The 18,309-nt window shown below is 34.9% G+C and overlaps 2 protein-coding genes across 2 annotated transcripts; both read left to right on the forward strand.

Annotated features, from left to right (window-relative positions):
- The first annotated feature begins 3,724 nt into the window (after nt 1-3,724).
- On the forward strand, nt 3,725-5,999 carry LOC105763874 (F-box/kelch-repeat protein SKIP4). The gene is made up of 3 exons (XM_012582262.2): nt 3,725-3,849; nt 4,402-4,910; nt 5,266-5,999. The coding sequence occupies exons 2-3, from the start codon at nt 4,408-4,410 to the stop codon at nt 5,861-5,863; spliced, it is 1,101 nt and encodes a 366-aa protein (XP_012437716.1). The 5' UTR covers nt 3,725-3,849; nt 4,402-4,407; the 3' UTR covers nt 5,864-5,999.
- A 7,603-nt stretch (nt 6,000-13,602) lies between these two features.
- LOC105763875 (integrin-linked protein kinase 1) lies at nt 13,603-17,522 on the forward strand. Its single transcript, XM_012582264.2, has 13 exons — nt 13,603-13,748; nt 13,961-14,022; nt 14,119-14,355; nt 15,248-15,322; nt 15,562-15,642; nt 15,771-15,865; nt 16,002-16,122; nt 16,208-16,287; nt 16,417-16,479; nt 16,581-16,693; nt 16,779-16,864; nt 16,943-17,061; nt 17,151-17,522. Exons 2-13 carry the CDS (start codon nt 13,987-13,989, stop codon nt 17,287-17,289), a joined length of 1,245 nt encoding a protein of 414 aa, XP_012437718.1. The 5' UTR covers nt 13,603-13,748; nt 13,961-13,986; the 3' UTR covers nt 17,290-17,522.
- The last annotated feature ends 787 nt before the right edge of the window (nt 17,523-18,309 follow it).

The following is an 18,309-nucleotide window of genomic DNA, read 5'->3' on the forward strand; positions in this document are numbered from 1 at the left end:
TACTAAAATTAGTAAGCCCACGAGACCTATGGCCTGTCATTGACTTCCTTATTCTTTTGCTTTGCTCCTTTTGAGTTACGAATACAGGTGTTCGTGGCAGGACTGGGTCGAGATCCGATTTCAAAAAGTTTATAGGCCTCATCTTAAGTTCGTTTTGCTCAGGCCTATGTAAATAGTTGAGTTTACTATTTAAAAATTGATCATTTTTATTTTTATTTAAACAGTAAATTTAATTGAGTCGAGCCAGATTGAAATTGAAAAATATAAATTTAAGTTTGATTTAATCCCGGTCCATAAAAACCTCTCAAATTTACTAGAAAGTGCAATCTTTCTTTCTTTTCTTTTTTAATATTAATATTATTATAAATTCTTATCATATCTACTCTTTTTAATTTAATATCTAGAACTACTCATAGCCCTTCTCCAATCCTTAAATAGGAGGATAATGCACTTCATCACACTCGAACCCACATCCTTCTATACTGGAAACAATATCGATGCCAATCGAGCTAATATTTAATCTGCTACTAGAAAGTGTAACCTTTGAATAGGGGAAAGCAATCAATTTTTCGATCAATTATAAATTTATTTGACTATTTGATTGGAGAATTTATTTTATTAACCCATCTTAGCATATTATCTATGGTCCATACCAATTAAAAATAAAAACATCATATTTTTTCCACATCATCCATGATTACTCCTTACCAACTGTACAAATGATGTGGAAAAAAGATACTATGTTTATTTTAATTAGTAGGATCATGAATGATGTGATAAGAATAGTTTATAAAATAATTTATCGACCGATTGATATATGTCTTAATCCGCCAAACCAATTTCATTTATCATTGGTCAGTTTAGTTGGGTTAATTAACCAACTTCTATTGTTATTTTGACTAATTAAATTAATTATAAATAAAAGTTAATTAAAATGGAATTAATTTGTACTGATAAAATTAGATAATTATTATTATAATAATTAAATTATGAAATTGTTCAATTAAATGATTTTTAATTTTCGGTATAATAATAAATTTAGTCTTCAATATTTATATTTGTTGTTAATTTGACCATTATTCTTTTTTTAGTTAAAGATCACTTTTCTTTAATATACTTGCTTATTAAAATATTAATTTTTAACAATTTTAGCCGTGTGGCGTCTATGTATACTTCATGCTGACATAATACAATTTGTCTTGTATGTCGTCTCAATAAATAATTTAAAATTATAAAAATTCAAAAATAAAAAATCAAAACAAACTTAGAAAAAAACATAAACTACATGCAAATTGTTATGCAATCTGCCATGTTTAAAAATGCAGTGTTATAGTTAGTATTTTTGTTAAAAAGACATCAATTCAACTGTTTTTGAAAGGTTGATGGTTAAATTAAACTTTTTAAAAAAGTTTGAGCCAAATTTAGCTAAAAAAAAAGAATAAAGGTCAAATTGACAAAAATGTAAAGTTAATGGCAAAATTTGTCAATGAGCCTTAAATTTTTAACCCAACCGAGTTATTGTTCTCTCTTGAATATTGACCTCAATTTGGGCTGACGTATAGGCCCAATTGAAACTTGGGTTGCCTTGCTTAGGCCTATTCCTAACAGCCCGTATGAGGTCCTTTTCTCTATAATCACGTTATCTAAATGGTCTAATTTCATTTCATCTCTCTATTTTATGAAAATTGATATATTAGTCCTTATACTTTAATTTCTCAGAATCTAGTCTTTATACTTTTACAAAAAAAATATGTTAAATTTAATTTTCAATTGTTTTGATATAACAAATCTAGTTATAAAAATATCTTAATCAAATTTGTATAAACTATTTCAATCTTATCCAAATATATTTTCAAGTATTACAAATTTAAAAAAAAGTTTCTAAATGAATTAAACTTTCTACAACAGTTTTTGAAAACCCCCAAGTCCTTTAAAATGTTTTTAAGCCACATTTTTTAAGGTTCCTAATCTTGTCTTGAGATACAAGCATGTTTTTCTCGAGACAGACCAACATCGAAGCTAAAGTATGCTTTAGGTGAGTCTTGTCTCGAACACATATGGTCAATTGTCTCAAGACATGCCTATTGTGTCTCGAGATCTCAGGATCCAACGATCATATTTGTTGTTCCTATCTCGAGACAAGGTTTATATGTATTGTCTCGAGACATATTGTTTCAGGTTACATTAAATGCACGAAATAAAATTCTTTTGACAGCTCCAAATGTCCAAAAATTTGTTAGATGGTATATATTCAAGTCAAGAGCACTTGAAAACATAAGCAAAGAACATCCAAATATTGAAATCAAGAGAAAAGCCTCGAATTCTTTTTTTCTTCATTTTCTCTTTTACATATCTCTTTAAGTGTTTATTATTAAATCTATTTATCATTCTAATTACAATTCTTTGAGAGAATTTAACACTTGTAAACACACACCTTTACGAGGTCTTCATTGTTTACATTTTTTCTTTGTACTTGCTAAAAGATACTTAAGGTTGTTGAGGTATAAAACCTTAAGTAATTTATTAAGGGTTACAGTTGCATTTTGTAAAAGCTAGATGGTTCTAGTTTAGTCACAAAAAGTAGGGAGAATGTTTTACCTTAGCTTTGTGTAAAAGATAAGAATTGTAAAAGTTATACCTTTTGTAGCAAAAGGGTCCTCCTTTTTGTACCATTGAATCCACAAGTGCCGATGGAGGACCAAGAGATTACCAAACCCGTACATCTGTAACAATAACAATGGTGTTGTCGAAACTTGCTTGAACATGAATAATTCTTTTTGGTATTCTATGTGCACTTTTTCATGCACTACTACGCCTATTCCTACGTGAACCAACTTTTGGTATAAGTTTTGCCATATTTTATCATTTCGTAAAGATAATTTAGAGATGAAAGGTAAGAATTCAAGTATAATGAATTGGTAATTCATGGGTTGAGGTTTATCAAAGTAGTGGAGATAAACAACTGTGGTCGAACCATTATAGATCTAAATATTCAAGTTATTCTCTCCTTTTTTTTCTTTTTAATTTTGAAATAACATATAAGAATTTTAAAATAGATATTTTCGAGCCTAACAAAATAAAAATAAATTGCTGATTTTTGTTAATTCATTGCATATAAATTGATAAATCACTTTCTTTTTCTTTTTCTTTTTATAATTCGTTGCATGTAAATTATGAAATTGTTTATTTCTAGGTCGAGAATTTAATGATAAACAGTATTTTGATAAACTATGAGGATATACAAAATAAAGGGGCTAACTTATTTTTGGGTAAATTGTATTAATAGTCACTTAATTATGGTTTTTTATCATCCAACTATTAGAAGTATAAAATGACCATCCAATTATTAGTAATTTTATTTTTTTATCATCCAACTATCAGAAGTTACAAAATGATCACTCAACTATTCAATTTTGTCTTTTTCGGTCACTCAACTATCTTGTATTATGTTGTGTTTCCACTTTGTTACGTTAGTCAGCCAATGACCAAAAAAGACAAAATTAAATAGTTGGGTAATCATTTTGTAACTTTTCATAGTTGGGTGACTATTTTGTAACTTTTCATAGTTTGGTGACAAAAAAAAAACATAGTGGGTGACCTATAAAGTAGTTTACCCTTTTTTTAAAAAGGGACTAACTTATTAGTTTTAACAAAGTAGAGGGATGCAATTCATAATTAGACCTATCTAAACCCACTCCAAAAGTAATCTTTTAATTCGGAAAACAAAATTTTCCATTTAATAGAAATCGGAAATAAAATTGCTGGTTTCAGACAATTCCTAAATCCCTTTTTCGTCGATTTCCCTCACTTCCAGTTATTCAAGCTATTAACCTGATCCGATAATCCCAGGTCAGCATTTTCTCTCTATTTCCCCCCTTAATTTTTATATATTTTTCTTATATATTCATCTATTTTATCATTACCTCAATTTTTTTTATTCAAATGTTTATTTGCAGCGATTTTCTATCTCCATTTTTGGAGATTTATGTTCAATTTTCTTAAGCCAGTTTTTTTTCATATAATTAGCTTAGAAAATTTGGTAGATTTATATTTAATGAGTGATTGATCTCGATTTTTGATGTTGGCATGTATATTTTCCGTTAAAGTTTGGAGAAGAAATTATTATTTTCTTTTATTTTTCTGTTAATATTTGGCTCCTTGATTTTTAAGGTCCCTTACAATATGAATTCTAGCTCTAATTTTTGAATACTTTTTCACAAATCGAAATCTAGAAACAATTTTTTGATTGGGGTTTAAAATGAGATTTTGACTTGGATGACAGTTTGTGATTTACTTTTGAATTTACAGGAGTCAATTGTATTTATCTATATGATTATCTAATAGCAATTTAGGAAATTTATGCTGTAAAATTGTCATTAAACTCTTTTTTATTAATTACAGATTGTGATGCAAGAGGTTTCTATTGAAATAGAGAATCCAGAAGGTGGATCAGAAGGTATCAGTCGAATGAGACAACCGCAAGAGCCACTGATACATGGACTTCCCGATGATATCGCGCTTTTATGCTTGGCTAGAGTCCCTCGAGAATATTATACTGTCCTGAAGTTTGTTTCTAGGAGATGGAGGGATTTGGTGCACGGTGAAGGGTTGCATGCTCATCGTAAAAAGCATAATTTAGATGAAACTTGGATTTATGCTTTATGTCGAGACAAGTTTGAGCAGGTTTGCTGTTATGTATTGGATCCCAATTCTTCGAGAAGATCTTGGAAGCAAATGCGGGAGCTTCCGTCTCGCAGCTTGCTGAGAAAAGGTGTAGGTTTTGAAGTGTTGGGGAAGAGACTTTACTTGATGGGTGGCTGCCGATGGTCTGAAGATGCTACTGATGAGACCTACTGTTACGATGCTTCGAAAAACTCTTGGACTGAAGCTAATCCCTTATCAACTGCAAGGTAATATACTTTCTTCTGTTCTTCTTGACGATGCTAAGATTGCATGGTAGTTTAAGCAAAAATGAAGTACAAATACTTATCAGTGTATATATATATGGCATTGTTACGCGTTATAACGGAGGTTGCACGATAGGTTAAGCAAAGATGAATTGCAAATACTTATGTGTCTATATATATGGCATTGTTATGTGTTATAACAGAAGATGTTAAGGTTTCACGGTAGTTTAAGCAAAGATGAATTGCAAATACTTGTGTGTATATATATGTATATGTATGGCATTGTTACTGATATAATGGTAGTGTTTGCTTTCTCCGTTTTTGCTTGCTTGTTAAAGAGGATACTTTATGTGCTCAGATGCTACTTTGCGTGTGAAGTTCTCGGCCAGAAAATATATGCAATTGGTGGATTGGGTTTAAACTCAAGTGTTCCACATTCTTGGGACACGTATGATCCTTGCACAAACAATTGGACTTCTCACTCAGACGGAAACATTGTTCCCGAAATCGAAGATTCTTTCGTATTGGGTGAGAAAATCTATATCCGCTGTGGCCGATCCGCTGTAACTTCTCAAGTTTATGCAGTAGTTTATGAACCATCAAGTGGAACTTGGCAACATGCAGATGCTGACATGGTATCAGGCTGGCAAGGGCCTGCAGTTGTAGTAGATGATACACTTTACGTGTTGGACGAGAGTTCTGGAACAAGGTTAATGATGTGGGAAAAAGATCTTTGGGAGTGGGTGGCCATAGGGAGGCTTTCACCCTTACTTACAAGACCGCCCTGTAAACTTGTTGCCGTTGGGAAAAGCATCTATGTGATAGGGAAGGGGCGTAGCACAGTAGTCGTCGATGTTAGCAATGCAGGAAATGGTGGAGGAATGATGGTGAGTTCTTCCATACCTAAACTGACTTCAAATGACGAGATAATTAATTGTAAATGTTTGTCCATCTGAGTTTTACGGGCTTCGATTCGTCGAAAGCTTATGTTTCTGCAAATATTAAACAAATCTCTGATCTCAGAAATGAAAGAACATCACTCCTGTAAGTTACATGTATTAATTCTATACAATACATTTTAGATTTCTTCTAGTACAGTGGAAACAATCATAGCTGAAATACTGGTGAAAGTACCTGAGAGGTCCCTCTATTATAGGGACTTGATCAAATTAGTCCCTCTACTGTTAAGTAGATCAATAGTCCCTGTACTATTAAAAAGAATTAAATAAGGCCAAATTGAAATAGATTCAATATTTACTGGTTAAAAAATGATCATTGATTGTATGGCAGAGTTAATATTTTTAAAGTTTTTATCGTTCTATACAGTCAATATTAGGACTTTTTAGACACTTGAAATTTTTTTGAGGCACCAAAGCGAAATTTTAATTCTTTACACATGTTTTGTTTGGACATGTTTGGTGTTGACACCATTTATTTGAAAAACGGGGTTGACTTGGATTTTGAAAACGAAAACGAAAACGAAAATGGGAGTCGCCACCAATCCTTTTTGATAAGGTGTGATCGGGCCACCTTGAAAAGTGGTTGTATTTAATAAACGATTTAATTTTATTAAAATAACAATTTTGGTCCACGAAATTTAGAAAAACGAGTTCGGGAGTCGATTACGTACGAGGAAGGATTAGCACCCTCGTAGCGCCCAAAATTGGTACCTAGTTGATTAATTAATGTCTTAGTGTCGAAGATTGAAAAATTTAAAGAGATTTAAAATACGATCCTTTATTGAAATGTAGAAAATTTTCGGGAAAGAAGGCATATTTTGCGTTAATCGAGAAAGAGAATTATATCCAGTAAGTTAGGACACAATGTCTTGAATTCCCGATGCGCGAATGAATGCAAAAAATTTACTTATTTAAAAGATATTTAGCTATCTCGGATTTAAAAAAGGGATCATGCCTAGTAAGTTAGGACACGATCTCTTCTTAATTAATATTAATTAAGAAAAACGCTTGAGTTAAGCAGCAAAGGTCCACTCGTCCGGCGATAACAATATGTCACATCCCGTAAGTTAGGACGCGACATTGAACCCTCAAGAATGAGTTTGCCTTTGATTTTTATTAAAATTTTATGTGTTCGGAAATTTAAAAGGATATTTTGCTATTTAGGTTTAACGAGAAAATTGAGACCCAGTAAGTTAGGGTACAATTTCTCGAATCCCAAAAACGCGAAATATTACCTTATTTTAAAACTTTTTCCTTTTTTGAACAATGGTTGAAAGTCGATGAAATATCTATCAATATGCGTAATTTATTTGATTATGCTTTAAAAGAAATCGTTTAATATGTACAAAAAGTTATAAATGACTCGTAACGATAGTATAATATACATTCCAAATAATAAGAATATGATATTGCAAAATATAAAAGCACATGGCATTAATAGTAACGAATCACAATATTAACATGCATGAACAAAGACAATAATAATACAAATAATAATATAAGGAACAATAATAATAATGACAATATAAACAATCACAATAATGAGGATTATTAAAATATAGATATGTAATGAAATTGATAAAAAAAAGGCAACAAAGGAAAATAAAAATAATGAATAATAAACAAAAATATGAAAACAAAATAGTGTAAGTGTTAAATAAATAAACCAAGTTAACAAGGCATTTGATTTTTTTTTTTAAGGATTAAATAGAATAAATAAAAGTAAACAGTTTTTTTTAAAATAAATAATAATAATAAAAAGACCCAGGACCGAATTGGAAACAAAATAAATCAAAAGGGAAAATTTAAGAAGAAAAAAAAACCTGGGCCAAAACAAAACGCGCGCAAAGATACAAGGCCTAAATGGGAAATTATCCCCAGACCTTGAAGTGTGCCATTTCGCAAGGGTTAAAATGAAATGGCAACAAAATTACATGGGCAAAATAAAAAAAAGGACGCCAATAAGATTTGAATCAAAATCGGAGGGGTCGATCGCAAAAATAACCCCCTTTTTATTTGGCTCAAAAAGACGCCGTTCGTAATACTGGTGCCTGCGCATGGTCCAAGGACCAAATCAAAACAGAAACACAACATTGTGGCTGAAATTAGCAAAACCAAAAGATCGCATTGAGGTAAACCGCAAAGGGGGAAGGATCTATTGCGCAAATATCCCCTTAAGGGAAAACGCGCGAATCCCCCCTAGCGGGTCGGGTTGTGCACACAAATGGTCCTATACGGCGCTGTTTTGAAGCCACTGAAGCAGGCCCCAAACGGCGCCGTTTTGCGTCTCTTAAAGGAGCCAAATGTTTTTTTTTCTCATTCTGCTGTTTCTTTTTTTTTTAAACTAAAAGGCCTCCCATTTTCTCTGCTAGTTGGAACCCCACCGTCAGACCACCGCAATTTCACCGCGACGCCATCGAGGACGGTGGTCGGAGTCATGCGAAAAAGGGGTTTTTTAGCCCGTGCCCACCAAAACAGGAAAGGAAAAGAAAGGCCTTCCTCATCCCCTTTTTAAAACTCGACTCCGGTGACGGAGAAAGGGACTCTAGCGAGAGACCGCGACGCCCATGTAAGTTTTTTTTTATTCTTATTTTTAAATATATGAAAAGAAATAAAACGAATGCAAAAGAGAAAAAAAACAGATTTAAATTTAATACTTTAACAGAGAAAACAAAATTTCACCTTAAGTTTTTTCTTTTTATTTCTTAATATTCGTAAAAAAGGCCAGAAAAAACTACAATGTTTGTGTTCGGCTTATATAGCCGATTTTTATAACCCCTAAACTTCTATTTTTTTGTCGTTTGCAATTTGGATTATGTTTGTTGTCTTCTTCTTTTGCGTGTTGCAGGTGGTGTCAGACGCATATGGAGGGCTAGTGATAGGTGAGCGGTGGTGGTGGCGTGCGGCGCTGGTGGTCTTGGCATGCGGCGCCTTAGGGTTTTTTTTGCTCATTTTTGCTAAAAATGTTAATGCTGTTTGGGCTAGGTTTTTAATTTTTGGGCCTGTTTGTGATTGGGTTTAGGGTTAATTTTTGGGCCATTGTGGGCTTGTTTGAATGGACTGTGGTCTTTTATTTATTTTTGGGTTGGTTGGGCTTAGGTCATATGGGTCCCGGGCAAAAATAGGCCACTACAGCTGCCCCTCTTTACTCGTTGTCGTGTAACGAGAACAGAGCAAAGACATAAAAAAGGACCAATTTTGCCCGGTGTCGCCGAGTCTTGACTTTTTTGGGCACTTCTCTTCTTCAAGTAGCCTCCTTCCAGTCCACTGCGTCTTGTTGCTTCAATCCACTCCACTGCACTTCAGAGAGATATAACTTGTAGCTTCAATCTTCTTTGCAGCAACTTCAGGGGGACGAGATTTGTGGTCTTAGTCTGCTCCACTACAACGTTAGAGAGATAAGACTTGTTGTGGTAGGTTTAATCCGACCTACTGCAACTTCAGAGGTATAGGATTTATAGTTTTAATCTGCTCCACTGCAACTTCAGGGAGTTAGGATTTGTATCTTCAACTTGCCCCACCGCAACGTCATGGGGGTAAGGTTTGCTACTTCAACCTGCTCTACTGCAACTTCAGAGAGATAAAATTTTATATGATCTGCTCTACTGCAACTTCAGAGAGATGAGATCTATTATTTATAGCTTTAATCTGTTTTACTGCAACTTCAGGGAAATAAGATTTGTTATCTTTAATCTGCTTTGCTGCAAACTATGGTGTCTTCGATCTGTTTCACTGCCAGTACAGGAAGGCAAGATCTGCTATCTTCAGTCTGCTCCGCTGTCAGTACAAGAAGGCAAGGCTGGTGTCTTTGATCTGCTTCGCTGTCAGTACAGGAAGGCAATGTTTGCTATCTTCAGTCTGCTCTGCTGCAAGCTCAGAGAGGCGAGGCTGGTGTCTTCGATCTGCTTCGCTGCTAATACAGGAAGACAAGATCTGCTATCTTCAGTCTGCTCCGCTGTAAACTCAGGGAGGCGAGGTTGGTGTATTCGATCTGCTTTGTTGCAAACTCAGGAAGACAAGATCTGCTATCTTCAGTCTGCTCTGCAGCAAGATCAGGGATGCGAGGCTGGTGTATTCGATCTGCTTCGCAGCAAACTCAGGAAGACAAGATCTGTGGTTTTAATCCGCTCCACTGCAACTTCAGGGAGGTAGGATTTGTGGTTTCTGATCTGTTCTCTAGGGAACATGACCTGTAGAATCTATTTTATGGACCTATTTATGCTTAGTGTTTAGGATATCATGATTAAAATGAATCAAAATTTCCTAACCAGATGTGTATGAATGATATTTACATTGAATGATATTTGCATGAATGTATAATGTCATTTTTCGAGAATGACCCTCTTTTAATGCTTAGGTTGTCATTATTCGCTGTTCATCAAGGTTCTATCACTAATGCCTTCTCATTCAGCCGGTATCTTTGACAGAAAAACCAAAGAAATAGTCGCAATTTAGACTATTCTTTCTCCAATGCTTCTAACCCTTAAGTTGGTTAGTTCTAAACAATAGCCCTATTTCAGGTCCTCGTACTATTTAGAAGCTTCCAGAGTAATATGCAGAACTCCATCTGCTTGAATATTATCAGTCCATTAATCGTTATTTCGATGAAAAATGCTTGAAAAAGATTATCAAAATAAACAAGATTAAATTTTGTCGAGAGCAAAGTTCGAAATGAATGAATCAAATCAAGATAGCAAATTTTACTAGAATACAAAATGAAAATAAATTAATCAAGATGGCGTATTTTGTCAAAAAATACAAAAAATGAATAAAATGGAAATAGGTGCCCCAGATATCGTAGCAAGTGCTTCTCTCCCTTAAACTTCTTGAGGACCCTTTTGAACTTATTATGTGTTTAGAAGTCCTAGAAGAATTTGTTGATGCCTCAAGATGTAGCATCTCTCATTCTTATTAATTCAGAGAGGACAAGATTACCGCATGCCCCAACTTTGATCAAAAAATTTGAATTGCCCATTCTTGGGTTTTCAATTCAAAACCCTTTTGGTATCAAGGCACCATTTGCGGGTTTTTGCCTTGGCCTCTCCTTTTTTTTTAGGCGAAGTACTTCTTCACTGAATCCGAATTCACAGGATTAGGCAAACATTTTCCATCTATCTCAGTCAAAATCAACGCTCTTCCAGAAAATGTCTTCTTTACTACATAAGGTCCCTCCCAGTTTGGCATCAACTTTCCTCTGAAGTCTTTTTGTATAGGAAGGATCTTCTTTAGCACCAAACCCCATTCATGGAATTCCTTAGGACGAACTTTCTTATTGTAAGCTCGTATCATTCGTTTCTGGTACATTTGACCATGACGGATAGCTCTTAACATCTTTTCTTCAATTAAGTTTAGCTGATCATATCGGGATTGAATCCATTCTGCTTCATCTAGTTTCAATTCTGATAAAACTCGGAGGGAAGGAATCTCAACTTCGATGGGCAAAACCGCCTCCATTCCATAGACCAATGAGAAAGGAGTTGCCCCAGTAGAGGTTCTGACAGACATTCGATAAGCATAAAGGGCAAATGGTAACTTCTCATGCCAATCTTTATAAGTCTTTGTCATTTTCCCCACAATCTTCTTGATGATCTTATTAGCTGCTTCCACTGCGCCATTCATTTTTGGGCGATATGGCGATGAGTTGTGGTGCTTGATCTTGAACTGATTGCAAACCTCCGCTATTGTACTATTATTTAAATTCAAAGCGTTGTCAAATATAATTCTTTCTGGCATTCCATACCGACATATGATCTCTTTTTTTAAGAATTTACTAACTGCTGACTTTGTGACGTTGGCATAAGAGGCATCCTCTACCCACTTGGTGAAGTAGTCGATGACTACGAAGATGAACCGATGCCCATTCGAAGCCTTTGGTGAGAATGGCCATGGAGAAGTCATGACATGGAGAGGTGAAGGCACATGGATCTTGTCCCCGTAAATCTGACACTTATGGAATTTCTTAGCACACTTGATGCAATCTCCTTCCATGGTAGACCAATAATATCCAAATCTCATGATCTGCCTGGCAATTGTGAAACCATTAGCGTGTGTTCCACAGACACCATCGTGGATCTCTTCTAAGATTTGCTTAGCCTCAATAGCATCCACGCATCTTAGCAGCACCTGATCTTTTCCTCTTTTGTATAGAATTCTTCCATCTAAGACGTAGTCACTAGCCAGCCTCCTCAACGTTTTCTTGTCATTCTCAGTTGCTTGGTCTGGGTATTCACAATTTTTCACGTATCGCAATATGTCTTGATACCAAGGGTGGTCGTCTTTTTCTTCTTCTTCGTCAATGTTACAACAGTGGGCTGGAGCCTCATAAATGCTCATTTGGATAGGCTTCACATCCTCTTGTTTATTTACTTTGACCATGGAAGCCAATGTAGCCAAAGCGTTGGCCATTGTGGGCCATTGGGTTTAGGGTTAATTTTTGGGCCATTGTGGGCCATTGGGTTTAGGGTTAATTTTTGGGCCATTGTGGGCTTGTTTGAATGGACTGTGGTCTTTTATTTATTTTTGGGTTGGATGGGTTTGGGTCATATGGGCCCCGGGCAAAAATGGGCCACTACATTTGGTTTGGCTAGCTGATTCTTATGTTTTGTAGTATAAATTACAGTTAAACAACTAAATAAATAAAAATATATATTAGAAGTAATTGTGGTTATTATCTCGTGTAATCCTCTCAAATTTCAACTTTTTGTAAGAATCTGAGCAATGAGCAAAGAGTGCTTTAATTACACTCAATTTAGAAACCCGTTAAATGATTAACTAAATATGTTAGCATTTTAATCGAAATAGTTAGCATTACAAAATTATTTATTTAAATTAGCTAACGATATTATAGAAGTAATAAATCATAATAGAGGGACTAAAATCAGAATTTGACCATGTATAAATCCTAAAGCCTACGGGCTTACCCATCATTGAGAAAGAGTAGTCTTAAGCTGATTTGGACCAGTGGATCTGTCCTATACTTGTCTGAACCGGGTGGCCTGATCTGCTTGGCCTGAGTTTGGAGAAAGATTCTTTTTAATTGATTTAGTTCGATTTTAAAATTTTTATTTAAATTTAATTATAACTATACATCATATTATTCTTAAATTATAAAATGAGGTTTTTTAGTAGATCGAGTTGGGCCTTGGCCCAAACTTAATTTTTTCTAAAAAAATTGAAGTTCGGCTCGAACTGTTCATAAACACCTTTAATTTCTTCTGTAGAATCTTCTCTATCGTTTTCTTAACATCTGATTCATTATCAAACCCCTTTTGAGTTTGATCTCTAATTTGATTTGTGGATTGTCAACGAGAACTTATATGGGTTTTCACCTGTTCGAAACTTGAAAATTTTAATTAAGCTAAGTGAAAAAGGATGTGGTTATTCTTAGTCCAATAATCGGATGATTAATAAATAACAAGTTGATATTTTCTAACCTCTCAAATGTATTGAATTTTACCCAAAAACATTATAGAACATCCAATAGAAATCTGTTAGATGTCATGTACCTTATTGGCTCCTACTGTTTTCTAGGTAATTTAAGATACAATTGATGGTTTAGATAATGTTTCTAGAAAAAATCTTCTAAGGACCAAACTGTTGATTGGGGTAAAGTTTAGAGACCAATTTACTAAGATAACCTATTTTCGAATCCCCCGCCAGAATTTAAAAAAAAAAAAAACACAGTTTAGACAACGTTCTATTTGCTGTTTTGCTTAGCCATAATAAGATGGAAAATTGCCCAAAGACCAAAATCAAACTTATTTAATTTTCTCAGTAGCCAAACAGTAAAATTTCACAAAAATTCTTCTGCCAATCCCTGCATTGAAACTTGAAACGGTTCTTCTATGTCAAGTTCAATGTGCAGGGCGAACAATCCGAGGCGGTAATTTCTCAATTCTCATAGTCAAAAATCCGATACAAAAGAGACAATTTTTTATTTTTATTTTTTTAAATTGGGTAATAACTTCGTCAACTCCGAAACAATCGACGATGATGAAACCATTTGTATTGTCTCCTATTGCAGCTACTATATTAACTGTCACTGTGTCGATTTTAAGCCTTTTTAATTCAAGCTTTTGTTTTTGTATTTTTAAGTTTTCAAAATCGGTTTTGCGATCAAAATGGAAGATTTCAGGCCGTCTCATTCTTCTTCAACGGTAAACTCGATTCATTTTCGAGATTATGTAATGACTCAAAGTGAAAATTTTGTTTATTTATGAAGTAAATTGATGGGTATTGTGTTTTTGGAACAGAAGCTGGTGGGACAGAAAGTTGATTCAGGGGGTCTTTATAGACTGCTTCAATGTGCAAGTAAGGGGGATAAAGCTGGCGTAATACAAGAATTAGATAAAGGTGTGGAGCCTAATGGAGCTGATTATGATAGGAGAACTGCTCTTCATTTAGCTGCTTGTGAAGGTTGGATTGAAGTTGTTGATTTGCTTCTTGAGAAAGGTGCTGATGTGAATTCTTTAGATCGTTGGGGCCGAACTGTAAGTTACAAATTTCATGTTATTTTATCTAGTATGAACATTTTTTGGGGGGTTATGATTAATTTATGGGTGCTGAACTGTTGATACAAGGTTGGGGTGAAAGGCGGTTTACGACGGTTCGACCGACGGGTAGAGAATTGTAATGGTTATGGGTGATTGGAATTTGAGTTTTTTGAGGGTTGGAGTTGGAGAGGAAAAAGAAAAATAGTTGGGAGTTCGAATGGAATTTGGTCCTTGTAGGTCTTAAAAGGGTGTCTTTGTTCATTCACCCCCGAATGCCACGTCATCTCTGTATTAGTTACGTACTCCCTGCAACCTAGCTAATCTATTGATCTCCTGTTCTCGGAAGTATTATAATAGATAAATGTGATGTACAGGTGGCAAGTATTATGTCCGTGTTCAGTGTGGTCGGAATTTGGGTTCTTTGGAGGGTTTGAGTTTGAAAGGAGGAAGAAAAATAGCTGAGAGTGTGAATGTAGAGATAGAGGGAATGTGTCTTTGTTCCTTGGTCCTTGTGGGTCTTAAAAGAGGTGTCTTTGTTCATTCACCCCCAAACATCACCTCTCATCTCTGTATTTGTTTCATACTCCCTAGAACCCAACTGATCTATTGATGTTTTGTCCCCGTGGGTATGGTAATGGATAAATGTAATGTACAAGTGACAGGTATTTTGTCCATATCAAGAGTGTGGTCTCTATGTCATGTGCTAGTGAGATCATGGGCTCAAGGTTAAGAACTTGCATGAATCTTGGCCTCACAGGTGTCCTTAGCTCACAAAGTGATTCTTAGTCTAGGGTATTATCCCGTGCTATTGGTAGGGCACGGGGTGAACTCGCAAGATGTAGGTATAACGATGGGAAAATGAATCTGATGTGAGTAATTCTTTTTGTAGCCATTGTCCGATGCACATAGCTTTCGACACCACGAGGTTTGCAAGATACTTGAAGCTCGAGGGGGAATCGATCCGGTATTTTGTTAATCTGTTGTTGTTATTGTTAAGCTTATAAAGTTTATGTTTTTAGTTCCAAGAATGCCAAATTTTCTGAATTGTCTGCCTTGTTCTTGACAAATTGTCCATGAGAAACAAATACATACTCAAATCTTTGCATGACAGCATCTGTACTTAAATTTTGAGACGTCTAGTCTGCAAATATCATACAATGTTGTGTCTCATTTGAAACCTTATGTATCATTTCCTTGCAATAGGTAGGAATGGACTCTCAAGCTCCGTGCTTCGAAATCGATCACAGTGAGGTTGACATGGAGGAAGCAACCCGTATCGGAGAGGTAAGTTCTTCAGTTTTTAAGTTCCCAGATGGCGTTTGATATGATCTCCTCACCTTGCTTTAGGCCATATGGGCCTCAATTTCTTTTTATGGTATTTCACCCAATGCTTAAGTTGTTTAGTATACCAGGGTGCATATGGTGAAGTTTTTTTGGTAAACTGGCGTGGCACCGAAGTTGCAGCCAAGACGATTCGTTCCACGATCGCATCGAATCCTAAAGCAAAGTAAATTTCATATTTCTATCATTTATATCAAGCTTCATTGACATAGGTTACAAGATCGATAAAGCTTGAATTAGGCTAATTCTAGCTTGAGAATCTTAGTGAGGTTTTTCCTCTTTGCTGCTGAATGTTTTAACAGAAATACCTTTCTCAAGGAATTGGCTTTATGGCAACAGTTGCGCCACCCTAATATAGTGCAGTTCCTCGGTGTTCTAAAGCATTCCGATCGTTTGATCTTCCTCACCGAGTATCTTCGGAATGTGAGTCTTGCCTCATTATATTAGGACTTAACTTTCACATGATTGTCTTGTGCTTATTTTCATTTAAATTGTGTGTTGGAGTTAGGGAAGTTTGTATGATATATTGAAAAAGAAGGGAAGACTCGACACGAAAACAGCCATCTCTTATGCTCTAGATATTGCAAGGTACATATGACTGCCACTTTTCCGTTCATGCACATGATAGTCCGTATCGTTCCAATTTTATCGGATGTTTACTAGTGTTGGAGCAGTTACTGAGCCCGGCAATGAGCTGATATCGTTTTAACCTTGCAGAGGCATGAACTATCTTCACCAGCATAATCCACATGCTATTATACACCGGGATTTAACACCAAGGTATTGGAAACTAGATCTTCCAGCAGATGCCTGAGTCAAATCTTCGTCACTCGGTTGGTCATCTATGGTCAAATTCTGATACCTTTATGTTGGTCCTACAGAAACGTGTTACAAGACGAAGCCGGTCGCCTTAAGGTCACTGATTTCGGTTTAAGCAAAATTGCACAAGAAAAGGATTCCTATGGTTACAAAATGACTGGTGGAACTGGTTCATGTAAAAAATTACTTCCTTTTGAATAATTAAAACATTTATAAATTATAATTTTTTTTGACTTTGATGCTCTTTCGAGATTTGCCAGATCGTTATATGGCACCCGAAGTTTACCGTCGAGAATCCTACGGGAAGAGCGTTGATGTCTTCTCCTTTGCTTTAATACTGCACGAGGTAACTTGTGTTGCAAGCAAGGATTGTTTATAACTTTGTTGGTATTCCATCTGGCCGTTGCTTTATATTTTCATACAGATGTTCCAAGGTGGACCGTCGAATAGGGCAGAAACAGCCGAACAAATCGCAGACAAAAGGGCATATGAAGATTCGAGGCCACCGCTCTCTTCATTTTTATACCCCGAACCAATCAAAATGTGAGTTTTTCTTGGTTCATAAACCAAATTGAAATCATTTCAGTCTAATGGTTTATGTTATTGTTGTTGCCGTTGTTGTCTGAATTCAGGCTTCTTAAAGAATGTTGGCATAAGAATCCGGATTGTCGACCGACATTCGGAGAGATAATATCACAACTCGAGGTAATCGAACAGGATTTTCAAAATGAGAAAGCAATGAAAGCCTGTTGTTGCTGTGTTGTCCTATGAAATTATATAATTTCATCATTAGCAGCCGTATGAGAGTTTTTTCTTTTTTTTACTATAATCAATGTATGTCTGTTACTACCTTGTTTTTTTAAACTGTGTTCTGTCATGTAGAACCTGTATTGATTTTCTACACAGCAAAAAATCAATGTAGACAAAGAATGTTGTATCATCATCCCTTTGATGTTTGTGTACAAAAGAACCTTAATGGGGAAATCTCTTAGATCGATCGAAGAGTTGTGGTTCATATCTCAAAGATACTATTTATTTTGATTTGAAAGTTTCACAATTTAACTGGTATATATTTAGTTGACTTTATTACGCACAATAGAGGTCCTTATACTAGAAATCGGATTGCATTTTCTTCACTTTATTAAAAAAATGAAAAATTAACTCATTGTACGTTAAATTAATGAACAAACCAATCTTTCTATACAACATTTATCAATTTCTATTATTAAAATTGATTCTTGTACGTCAACATAAAGTATACGTGACATGTCATGTGTAATTTGTTGATTATTTTGTCACCACTCAATTTCCAATGGTAGAATTGAATGAAAATTTTAAATGAAATGATTAGTTTACTCTTTAAATTAATGTACAAAGATTAAAATGCTCATTTTTAATAAAGAAGACCAAATACAATCTGACTCCTAATACAAATCCTAATACAAATATTTTCTTAGCCCTTTTACTTATAAGAAATTAAAATCAATTTAATTTTGACAATTAAAAAAATATTATGTATACTTATAGACTCGATTGATAAGAAATTCAAAAATTCATCCCTCTTCAAATTAAAAGAGAACTAAGGCTTCCTTTGGATGTAATCGGGTCTCAGTGCGTTGACTTTTTTAGGCTACAAAAAATTGCAACTGAAATGTTCGTAAACGCAAGGCTGCTTGGAAAGCATTCTTCAGTACGTTGAAAATGCATTTCACTTCACTGGAGGCTTAATTTCAGACTGAAGCCTTTTGGTCCAGTAAAAATTTAGCAACTTCAGTTGCTTTTTCTTTTCCT

The sequence above is a fragment of the Gossypium raimondii genome, chromosome 12, assembly GCF_025698545.1.
Source record: "Gossypium raimondii isolate GPD5lz chromosome 12, ASM2569854v1, whole genome shotgun sequence".
In the NCBI taxonomy this organism is placed as follows: domain Eukaryota; kingdom Viridiplantae; phylum Streptophyta; class Magnoliopsida; order Malvales; family Malvaceae; genus Gossypium; species Gossypium raimondii.